The 12,096-nt window shown below is 41.3% G+C and overlaps 2 protein-coding genes across 3 annotated transcripts; one reads left to right on the top strand and one right to left on the bottom strand.

Annotated features, from left to right (window-relative positions):
- The first annotated feature begins 941 nt into the window (after window positions 1-941).
- On the top strand, window positions 942-4,351 carry LOC144700840 (elongator complex protein). Its single transcript, XM_078572390.1, has 9 exons — window positions 942-1,126; window positions 1,205-1,285; window positions 1,872-2,038; window positions 2,110-2,156; window positions 2,626-2,695; window positions 3,076-3,281; window positions 3,369-3,458; window positions 3,554-3,629; window positions 4,005-4,351. The coding sequence occupies exons 1-9, from the start codon at window positions 957-959 to the stop codon at window positions 4,190-4,192; spliced, it is 1,095 nt and encodes a 364-aa protein (XP_078428516.1). The 5' UTR covers window positions 942-956; the 3' UTR covers window positions 4,193-4,351.
- A 145-nt stretch (window positions 4,352-4,496) lies between these two features.
- On the bottom strand, window positions 4,497-11,691 carry LOC144700841 (peptidase M50B-like protein). 2 transcript variants are annotated; one of them, XM_078572392.1, is made up of 10 exons: window positions 11,396-11,691; window positions 10,985-11,080; window positions 9,930-10,014; window positions 5,568-5,689; window positions 5,413-5,437; window positions 5,249-5,332; window positions 5,144-5,173; window positions 4,959-5,064; window positions 4,751-4,851; window positions 4,497-4,634 (listed from the first exon to the last, which is right to left on the bottom strand). In XM_078572392.1, exons 1-9 carry the CDS (start codon window positions 11,483-11,485, stop codon window positions 4,788-4,790), a joined length of 702 nt encoding a protein of 233 aa, XP_078428518.1. In that variant the 5' UTR covers window positions 11,486-11,691; the 3' UTR covers window positions 4,497-4,634; window positions 4,751-4,787. The 2 variants fall into 2 exon arrangements, with proteins under 2 accessions (XP_078428518.1, XP_078428517.1); XM_078572391.1 differs by lacking the exon at window positions 4,497-4,634 and having other exon boundaries at window positions 4,652-4,851.
- Window positions 11,692-12,096: the final 405 nt, after the last annotated feature.

Below are 12,096 nucleotides of genomic sequence, written 5' to 3'. Positions count from 1 at the left end.
TTAAGGTGCATGAGCACGGTCCCGTGAAAAAAAGACTGTATTGTCCAGGGCCTCGGAGGGAGACGCGACAGAAACTCGCCTGCCGGATAAAGGACAAGCTGGTTTTTTCAACCCATTACATAGAAACCATTCCATCTGTAGGCGTTGATAATTTTCATTCTATTATTTTTTTCTCGAATTATAAAAAAATGGGACGGGGGACAAGATGAAAACCATCCGCAACCATTTTAGCGTCCCGTCCCGCACAAAAAAACTGTCTTGTCCAGGGCCTGGGAGGGTGAGACGCGACAGAAACACGCCTAGCGTATAAAGGACAAGATGGTTTTTTCAACCCATTACATAGAAACCATTCCATCTGTAGGCGTTGATAATTTTCATTCTATTATTTTTTTCTCGAATTATAAAAAAATGGGACGGGGGACGAGATGAAAACCGTCTGCAACCATTTTACCGTCCCGTTCCGCACAAAAAGACTGTCTTGTCCAGGGCCTGGGAGGTGAGACGCGACAGAAACTCGCCTGCCGGATAAAGGACAAGATGGTTTTTTCAACCCATTACATAGAAACCATTCCATCTGTAGGCATTGATAATTTTCATTCTATGATTTTTTTCCCAAATTTTAAAAAAATGGGATGGGGGACGAGATGGAAACCGTCGGGAACCATTTTACCGTCCCGTCCCGAACAAAAAGACTGTCCTGTCTTGGGCCTTGGAGGTGAGACGCGACAGAAACGCGCCTGGCGGATAAAGGACAAGATGGTTTTTTCGTCCCATTACATAGAAACAATCTCATCTGTAGGCGTGGGTAATTTTCATTTTATGATTTTTTTCTCGAATTTTAGAAAAAATGGGACGGATGACGAGATTAAACTTGTCCGGGACCGTTTTACCGTCCCGTCCCGGACGATCTTGCGCCTATAAAACGTGATCCGGTTTTCAAACTCCGACCAATTTCAATGGCGGAGGGCAGCGCGGGAAGAGCGCTGCGAGATGGCTCGCAGGAAGGAGAGCACGCAGTCGCCCTCTCCATCAGAGACGCGCTTTCCTGCCCGCTCGGAGCTCAACTATTCGACCACTTCCTGCGTAGCCTCGCCGCCAACCTCTCCGCCGGAAGATCACCCGCTCGGTAATCCCACCCCGATCCTCTAGATCTGCGATCAAATCTCTTCGATCGGTGTTAATTTTCGCGATTTTGGATCCGCAGAGGTCTCGTGCTGGTGGCGCTCGATCGGAGCCCTTCGTTCTACCTGGATCTGCTCGGCGGCCTCGGATCTGGGGCTCCCTGGTTTGTCCTTCCTTTGTGTGCTGTTCTTCAGATCTGTTTTGGTTTTTGGAGTTAGGGTTTGGCTTCTGGTGTTGACGTTTAGGGGGGGCGAATTTGGATGGCCGACGCTTGACGTTCTTCAACGTCAATCGTCTATTTTGCAACATTTTGGTGAAATTGACTGCTGAATCATCGTCGCGTCAACGTTGGCGACGATTTTTTAATAGAGTTTTTCAAATTGCTAAAGGATCGCTGTCGTTGATCTCGTCATCGATAAACGTCAACGTCATCATCAACGCATGATATCAAAGGCTAATTGAAGAGTAAGCTGATCGGAGGGTTGACAAACGGAATCGAATCAGTCATCAGTATTCTGTCCTGATCTCAAAACGGGAAACAGAACAAAACCCCTTACTGGCTCCCATTCCGTCAACAATTGCCCCGACGTCCGTTCTGTGATCGGTTTGGTCCAAATCCTCTGCCAGGAATGGAACAAAATGATAAGGCCTGCAGCAGTTGACTACACAGGATACTCCGTTCAGTCCCGTTCCGTCCGTTATCTTCTCCCAAACTATTTTTTAGAAAACTGAAGTAAGAATTTTGGCAGGTTAAGGATTTTGGATTGCTACTCTGATCCGCTGGGCTGGAAAGCTCGCCTTCGTAGCCCACATTGTCGCAGTGGGGATGATAATTCTGCAGAGGAACTTTGTGCGAGTGTGTCTGATGTGAAGGATGTAGATAAACTTCTTGCTCTTGTCCTCGATCTCGGAAGAGGTGCAAAATTACCTGGAAATTAACATTTTTTCTCTGAATTGCTGAGTCTAGATTTTTTTTTTTGACCGTAGGAATTGTTGGAGCTGGAAGGAGCCGCTTTGCTGTTGCCATCGACTCGGTGACTCCTAGATCTCTTCCTTGAAATTTTGGAATTGACTTCTATTTTGGACTGGCTTGTAGTGTTTGCTCCCACTGATGGCAATTAATCATTAACCATGTCTGCAATTTTTGTCGTCGTCTGCACACACTATTCCCTTGCTCTGTGACTACAAATTCTTTCCATGAAGGAATTGATGAGATCATGGAAGGATTTAACCTTGATCAGATCACCATGTGCTGTCATTGAACCCTCTTATTTTGTTCCTTGCTACTCCTGATACATCCACGGCCCTCGATTGATTTTGATCTGATCTGATTGGACTGATCAGCTGATTCATTCTCAAACAGCCCTTTTGATTGGGTAAGCTGACACTGTTCAATCTCAGTCCATGCGAGTTGATCTATCAAATCAGCCATTCTAATCATGAATGGATCCACTATCTAGATCGAATTGCTGACCTTGAGTCTCGCTGTTCTTCCCTCCCCAGGTTAGCGTTCTGCTCAGACATGCTCCGCTAGCATCAGTTGCCGGCCTGATCAGTAATCTCCGAAGTCATGGTACGTTTTCAATCAGCTCTTTTAATTTTTTCCCAGAATATGCACAAATTGCTTCGGTGATCTTACTGTACACGCTATTGCTCGCCATCACGGAGAATGGTGAGGAGACGACCGTAACTACCCGTCAGTGTCCCAATCATCTATCCATGTTGTGCTAACGATGAGGAGACCGAATCCTCATTTTCCATTTCTGAACCTCAATCAAATGACAATAGACATTGAGGAAATCGTCATCATCATTGTCATTTGTCTGATGGAGGATTAGGATGATGAAATCATCACTGTCACAGATCTTGATAGTCATGATTATGATGATGCTGAATCACTTTTGTCATTATCTGTGAACACTGATATCAGCATTCATGATACTCTACATCCAGGTCAGGTATCTAGCATGCTCTGGCTCATACGGTCTGACCTCCACGAGCCAAGAATTTGCGCTGCCTTTGATTATCTTTCTACCATGGTTGCTATTCTGGAGCCCTCAGTAGAGAACCCGGCTCCGGATTCAAACTCTGAGCTAAATCTCCTCCGAGGCCGGATCCATCTCCGGATGAAGCGACGAAATGGAAGAGTCAAGATACTTGTGAGCACCAGCGTCACCATCATCATCATCATCATCATTATAATCATCATCATCATAGTCATCATGAGTATCACTAATGTCATCCAGACGGAAGAATTCAAGGTGGGGGTTTCCGGACTGACGTTTGTGGCTCCTTCAGCAGGACATAAGACGCAGAAGCAGATGCCACTGCCTAAGGTCTGTATTAGGACATAAAATGTTATTGTTCTATTAGCTCGCTTCTCCCCATTCCATAATCGAAACGAATGGTGGATTTCGAACTCTTTCTGCAGTTGCAGTTCAATCTCAGCTTATCAGAGAAGGAGCGATTGGATAAGGAAAGAGTGGTTCTTCCATTCGAACATCAAGGTACCATCCCATCATCATCATCATTATCATCATTCTTACTGCTGCTAGCAGCAACACCACTGCCTCTGGCGTCATCATGACCACCATTAATATGTATTATCATCACCAATGTTATGATAATCATTAGCAAGCATTATCATAACCACCTCCAGCAGCATTATCTTCATCATTGCCATCATCACCATCCCCACTTCTTCCAGCGATTTCCTTAATGTCATCCTCCTTAAAATTGTTATCATTTCCACCTCCAGCACCATTATCTTAAATACTATCATCGTCTTCACTGGAACCCTCATTACTACCGCCATCACTTCCAGCTTCCGGATTTTCATCATGATAATCATCAGTATCATCCTCATGTTTTCATGTTCTTAGGAACTGGCAAGCCAGTGAAAATATATGATGGCCGCCAGCAAATCAGAGAGCCAATGATTAGTCAGCATGACGAAATAAGAAAGAACGGCGCTGTTGCCAGCGGAAAAGGCGAGATTCATTACTTTCGGGACTCTGATGATGAGCTTCCAGACTCAGATGAGGATCCAGATGATGATCTTGACATATGATGATCACGAGGAATTCACAAACAAAACAAAGTAATTGAACCATGGACTGGGGATATCAGGTTTGACCAAATTTTTGTGTCATCATATTTGTATTTACAGATAGATATGTATGAGATAATTAATGTTTTAAGTAATTAGAACAATTTTCTTTGTTGGATACTGTCGGATATTATAGTACAATTTTATTAGTATGTTGTAAAAGATAGTGTACTTCTACTTCCAATGATACTGGTGGACTAGTTTTTTGACCTCTAGATACTGTTTTTTCCTTGGTAGGGCATTTGTTTCATTTTTTCTCAATAAATGTAGGAATTACGTTTTTGAATTACATCTCAAATTTGAATCTTCCATCAATAGTGTTAGAGATAAGAGATAAATTCCAAAACTATATTGCAACTGATTGATTATTTATTCGGCCCCGTATTACCTTGGATCCAGCATGCTATCCTCGGAGAAAAATAAAACAAGAAAAAATAAAATTATAGGGAATATTTATCAGAAATATCCTATGTATTCTCTAGATAAAAGAATAAATATATAGACAATAATGAGACTTGCCTTCGTGTTCTTGGAATGATGATAGGTAATTAAGATCTCAGGAAAGGATCACAAAACCAAGATACATGGATCCACACAGAAATGCCAGCGAAATGAATCCCCTGCCACAGAGATAAACAACCTTTATTTAGTGAAAGATCAATATTAACTTTGGAAAATTTCATGGGTATCAAGTTTTCGTTGAATTGGATAATTGTAATGAGCTGACCAGATCACGCCCCATGCAACGCCATTGCACGGGCAAAGGCAGACTTCTGCAAACTTCTCAGCATCACTAGAATGAACTCTTCTAGAGATCAAGTCATCATATATATCTGCATTTTGATGAAATTAAAAAGCCACTAATGTAAGAACTGCAGGAAAAAACATGCTCAAGTCAAATATTATTCTTACCATAGATCGAAAATAAGCTGTTCATCACCCCTGTAAAATGCATCAGCAGGTTGGTTATCTCGTACCAATTTTATGGTTAGTAGGAAAATTTCAAAATCAACCCACCGATGAACAATATTATGTACCGAAGAAAACGGACAGTTGTAAATTCCTGAAGAACCCAGACAAGTGCTAAAAGGATAATGAAACCTGGGTACAATAAAAAATCAAGAATTAGATGATTAGAAAATATAGAAATTGCATAAGAGGGTTAAATGCATTTAACTTACCAATGCAAAGCCATCGAAGGACCCACTGCAACAAAAAAAAATAATAGACATAATGTTTACAACATGGGATGGATATTTTTTCAATAATAATACAATATATTGAACATAATGTTCAGAAAATGTCACGGAAACAATAATAAATTTTAAAACCTTACATTTTTTGCAATGAAGAGAACAATGAACAAGGCTACTGCAAAACATCCGGCAGCGATTCGTGCAGTTACAAGATTGGTTGATGCCAATATGAGAACCATCCCCCAAAATGATGATCCAAGATCTACAAAAGTAAAATTACCCCAGATTAGAGCTTAAAGTATTAAATTGGCTTCAGGTGAAAAGGAATAAAAAGAATGATGTGGGCTCCTATGAGTGATGAGTTTTCTTAGAAAAAGAAAGCCAGAGGATATGGCTCCCACAGTCCAACACTGAAAAAAATCTAGAAGAATACCACTAAATATTCCAACATTGTATATTATCTAAAACACCACAAGCGGAATTGGGATAATAATCCATTATGATTTATCAATAAGTGTCGGTTTGTTGTCCAATCTAACTGCTTGCCGCATAACGATTGGTGGAGAAAGACACTGCTTCTAAACCTGCGTATTTTTGTTCATGTGCTCTTGTCACTTGATGTTAGAACTTGTGATTCCCCGATCCACCATCCATTGGGCAGTGGATCCAAGATAACTCCATACAAGTATACACCTTTTAAAGAGATAAAACCAATGCTTTTCAGGTTGCTCAACATTTCCTCTCTCTATATTCCTGGTATGATCCGTCACCGCATCTATGCCCAGAAGAAGACCCAACAGCAGCCCGAACCGAAAGTGCAGGCCCAGCCCGGGAACTTCTCTCTGATCTCTCCCCCTTTTTGTCTATTTATGAAATACAGTGAATGAATCTTGATCATTTGGAACATCATTTTGGTTAAGAAATTGTGTTACACGGACGGATCAATCACGTTCAAGAGGTGACCTGGAAACTGTCTCTACATCCTGCTTATGATGCAAACCCATGTATCTTTTAAACTCAACAGGGGTAATCTTAGTGCCACTTGAACATGTCCGAGAAGAGAGTCAAAAAGAAATAGAACACAGGAAGGAGAAGAGAGAGAGAGATAGAGGGATGATCGATGGAGTGAGCAACGCTGACACAATCGAGGGGATGGTGCACACTAATTGCTCGTAGAAGAGGGTCCTTGCCAAAGGAGCTGTGAGCGTAGGAGCTGAAGATGGTAAACGTGATGGGTCAAAAGCTGCCATCTCATGTGTTTGTGTAGCTTAAGGAAGCTGATACGAACATGGATCTAGGCTTGTATCGGAAGGAGGGTAGAGGACGAGGCAAGGTAGAAGCTCCCGGGGTAGAGAGGAGAAACGGGAATGATCTGAGGAAGGGTCGAACGGATGGGGCAGGGATCGACCGGGAGCGAGGATCATTGAGGGAGAGAGGGAGACCAAACCTAGACGAGGGGGCTGACAAGAACACTAATTCATTCTTCTTCTTGGCTGCCCTCCTAGAGGGAGGGCATCCCTATTAAAAGGAAATACATAATAGCCAAATGACTGAAATGCCCCTGTGGGCTAACATGACGAAACTACCCCTATGTAGGTTGAGGATCCTATCAAGGATCCTATCAGAAGCCCAGTTGTTGGGCCGGTCTTTCGTCTCATTGAATGGGCTGAGGGCAATGTTCATACGTGCGAGTGCAGATTGGATCGGTTTCATCAACAACAATGAGGGAGATCCCCCTGCCTCTTCTCCTGATTTGAGAGCACTATCTATTCTCCTTCATTCATGGTATTGGAACTAAAGGATGGACCGTACGTCAACTTGACAAAAAAGAAAAGCATTCCTACATGGTACCCTAAGAGAGAATATTCATGAATATTCCTCCAGGTTTCAGAAATGATCAAAACAAGGATCTGGTATGCAAAATAAACAAAACCCTTTATGGCCCAAAAAACCAGGTGTATTGACTGAGCAGCACAATTAAATGTTTGAGCTACAAAGCCATGATGATCATATATCACTTATAAAACATACCTAAGAAACATGCTCATTACTAGTTTATGTGGATGACATAGTTCTCACAGGCAATAATCAAAGAGAGATAGAGAAGTTCAATGAGCAATTGACAAATAAGGTGCACACACCCTGAAGGGATGGTTTTTTCATCGGGGACCAAAAAACCATCCCGTACTGGGCCTTGAACGTCAGGCGACGGAAATTCGTCCACTGGATGGACTGGCTCCAAGACGGGATTCTTACTGCCATTTTGAGAAAATCTTATGATTCTTACTGCCTCCAAGACGGGATGGTTTTCATATGAGAATGTTCTGGACGTGACAGTTCCAAGATAGGACGGTCCTGAACTGGCCCGTGAGAAAATTTTAGAACTTTTATGATTCAGAGCTCCAATTGTTTTCCGTCCCCAATGTTATAAAGAATCAAGATGCCAGGGCCCGGCAGGTTTTCCTCACGGGACGATTCCTGGTAGGGACAGTTTTCAGATGAGACTGTTATAGATAGGATAGTTCCACGATGGGACAATTTTGGATTTTAAAAAAAAGGGGCACAGGGTGAAACGTCTTGAACAGTCCTACTGTCCCATCCCAGAAGATCCTGTACCTTATTGGCAAAGGACTTTAAAATCAAGAGACTTGGCAAGTTGGGATACATTTGGGAATGCAGGTCACATACTCAAAAAAAATAAAGTATCATCTCAATTCAAATATACATTGAATCAACTAACGGAAACATACTTGCTAGGATGTAAACCTGTACCCATGTTTGTTGATCCCAATCTTCAAATTGACATAGTAAAGGAGAATCCACCAATGGATAAGGTCAGATACCAAAGATTAGTAGGCAAACTGATTTACTAATTCCACACCAGACCTGATATGTCTTGTGCTCTTGGTCGAGTTAGTCAGTGTATGCAGGAGCCAGGGGACTAGATGAACACGCAGTTCATTGCATACTCCAGTAATTAAGGGGAGTCCAGGATATGGAACCAAGTTTAGTAAAAAACTCTCATAAGGATCTTGAAATTTATAGTGACACTGCTTTTGCAGGGAATACCGTTGACTGACAGAATACCACCTGGTGGTATCTTCGAGAAGCAAAAGCAACATGTGGTTCCAAGATTTAGTGCAGAAGCAGAATTTGAAGCATATGCAAACTGAATTTCTGAAGCAATATGGGTCAAATGCATTTTGGAAGAGCTAAAGATTCCAGTCAAGATTTCCGTCCAACTGTTTAGGGATGAGCCACAGAAATTTCTTGAAGTCCAGTACAACACGACAAGACCAAGTATGTGGATGTAGATCAACATTTCACCAAGGAAAAGCTTGAGAGTGGTCTAATCAACATGCCCTACATCAAAACACAAGATCAATGTGCTGATTTACAAATGAAATGCCTCCATAGCCATACCTGTCATAGTCTCATCTAGAGGCTGGGAATAAAGAACGTGCATTCCTCAGCTTGAGGGAGGTTGTTGGTAGGGAAGACAATGTTCTTACCTTCTTCTCTTCACCCAAAAAACTGATACATGGAGAAAAGGAAGAAACAGAAAAGAAACATAACACCTAGTTCCTTAGGCCACATGTGAGGAGATAGTTGGGCAACAATCCACCTATAAATAAAATGGGACCCGAAACAAAAGCGGGTGGTCGTTTCTTGAAGCTGAAGTCAGACCTTGGGCTGGTCCTCAGGAGATCCCCTCACCGTCAGAGATGGACAAAGCCGATCCGCATTTGTCTGTTCTACTACCTCCATTTCCTTCTCTCTCCCTGCTGATCTCTTCTCATACCACACCACCGAGATCTCTCTCTCTGAACTCTTCAACCATCAGATGTTTTCTTGGAACATTACTATTCTTGGAAATTCTTGAATTCAAGAAGCAGATCCATGTCGTTTTCTATTTTTTCGGCAACTGATGTAATACCTCTCCCAAGGGAATCACATCAAAAACCTGTCTACTCGTGTTAACGTCCTCCCGTCACTTGACTTGGGGAACCTATGTTCCCGGAACCACCATGCAGTGGGAAGTGAATCTGAGATAACTCCGTACAAGTATACGCCATTTGAAGAGATAAAACACGGCTTTTCTGGCTTTGCAATGTCTTCTCTTGCTGTGTTCCATATGGTGACCTAGCAAGCTGTCTCTGCATCCTGCTGCATCAACTATCACAAGGGAGATCCCTGGGCCTTTCTACTGTTTTGAAATCACTAACTATTTTCCTTTCGAGAGCACTAACTATTTTCCTTTCTTCAATAACCTTTCACTCAAATGATAAACTATACAGAGCAGAATAATTACAGTCACAAGAGTTGAGCTAATAATCAAAATCCAAGAAAAAAAACTTAAAATTGGATGTTTAAATTAACAAAAAGTGCTTGACAAAAAAAGAAATTATGCAGAATATATTCTGTACCTAGAGCAGAGCTCCTCAACTAATTAAGAAAATAAAATTCCTAGTTATTGACACGATAAACCAATGGAAGCTTACATCCGGCAGGCAAAATAACCCAGTACACTCCACCCCTGGTCTCTGTAACACCACCTTCATCAGCATTGACCCGAATTCCATCAACCTGCAGTTTTATATTTCAAAGCTAGATTATTCAGCAACAAGGAAAACCTAAGATTGTTACAGATTGTTCATCATGAAATAGAAAAGACTCCATAAAATGATCTAAAGCGTGCCGTGAGTAAGCCTTTACACAAAAATGAATTCAGGGTTAATAAATCCCACACCTGGCAAAAATATAATCGGGGATAACATAGCCTCAGAGACTAAAGCTGTAGATTCGTGTACAGATGCAATGCACTACTTTTGGATTTTTCGGTACATTTTAGAAATAAATGTGAAAACTTCTGGGCTATTCATCTCCGGGTATTTCAAATCGGTGCCTTATGTAATTGAGGTGAAAAAGGATGTATCACAAGGATCATTCTTGCAGTACACCCTAATTTACTCATGTCAGGTGCTGGAACCCATTTCAAAGGATTTCCAAAGACAAAAGTTCCCTTTTCTCTAACCTGGTGCTAAATCATCTAAGAATTCTTTCTTCATAGTTTTCCCATGAAAATGGAAAATGGGATAAATAAATTTCACTCTTTGGGGAAGATGGAAATATATTACGTTACTGTTAGAAGAATAATTTCCAAGAAAGTACTAGTAGATTTCCAAAATATTTCCGAAAGGCATAGTTACCCTTTTCTCTGCTTATGTGTCAAATGAGATAAGCCGACTTTCTCCATATTTTCGGAAGAAAAAATAAAATCGGACATAATTTTTGACGATGTATGACAGAAAAATTAATTTTAAGGTTAGAAGAATATTTTTATAGAGTCCTATGATGAGTTCACGGAAAAATCATCTCTATGCTGAGGCTGACCGTTCAAATACCATGAAGGAAGGAGTATTTTAGAGCTTTGACGACTTTCAATGAACCTCAGAGAAAATCATGGATGATGCGTAAATTTTTATATTCAATAAGGTAGTAGATACACAAGAAAAGTAGATTTTTAGAGAAGAGGCTTCAATCCAAAGCATCTTACCTGACCACAGGTTAATTTACATGCGATGGCATGGCTTAACTCGTGGAGAAACACCGTAATCAGCTTAAATGGCGTCAGAACAAAAGTCCTCCAAAGCTGTCATTGAGAGAAAAACAACGATTTTGAGCACATTAATTGGAAGATCATTGCCACCGGAGGGATGACGTGTCAAGAACAGTATTAATGACAAAAAATACAAAATATCAATAAATTTAAATGCCATTGCCAAGATCTGAGTTGAAAAATACACGAACAGAGCGAAAAAAGGAGACATGGAGCCACACAATCGTTCAAAATTTCTGGTAAAAAATTGCCGGAAATTCGACCAATTAACAATTTACAGAATTAAACTGATTATCATTAAGAAGCAAAAATTGATAATCTCGCTGATTTCAAATGTAATGGACTTACGATCAGGATGGCGAAGATGTAAACGCCAATGGTTATAGCGAAGGCGACTTGGTCGCGGTTGCAGCAGCCCTTCAACTCCCAGTTCACCATTCCGGAACCGTCTTCGAGCTGAAAATATATCCACTTCGGAGATCCGCCGAAGCCAGAAGGATAGATCGCCGGAAAAATCGATGTAATCGCCTCCGAAAAATCCAAATCGGAGTCGATCCGAAGCAAGAGAGAAGATTAATCCGGAAACTAAAGAAGCAGTCTTACGTTTGAAATTTTCAAACGTCTTTCCAATTCGAGGCGGGATAGAGAGAGAATGTAGAGAGAGAGAGAAGAACAAACGCGATTGGCTGAGAGGAAGTCTTAGTCAATGGAGAAAAGCAACCCTCACTGGGCTTTTATTGGGCTGGCGAATACGACCTCGGTTTAAGCCCAATAAGGCTTGAATTTGTCCAGTAGCAGTATTTATGGAAGCTGAAGATAGTTTTTGATTGAATTTTAGAGAGAGAAAATATGTGGTTGTTTTGGATTGGGCAAATGGGTAGACAAATTAGGAGTCCATTCTCTCTCTCTCTCTCTCTCTCTCTCTCTCCTTTCTATATGTATATGGTTCCTTCTTTCTCTCACAAATTAATTCTCTCTTCATCTTTCTCTCTCTGATTCTCTCCTAATCTCTCACATTCTCTCTCTCTACAACAATCACATTCAATCTC

The sequence above is a fragment of the Wolffia australiana genome, chromosome 3 (assembly GCF_029677425.1).
Source record: "Wolffia australiana isolate 7733 chromosome 3, ASM2967742v1".
Taxonomy (NCBI): Eukaryota; Viridiplantae; Streptophyta; class Magnoliopsida; order Alismatales; family Araceae; genus Wolffia; species Wolffia australiana.
This window is presented reverse-complemented; position numbering and strand designations above follow the sequence as displayed.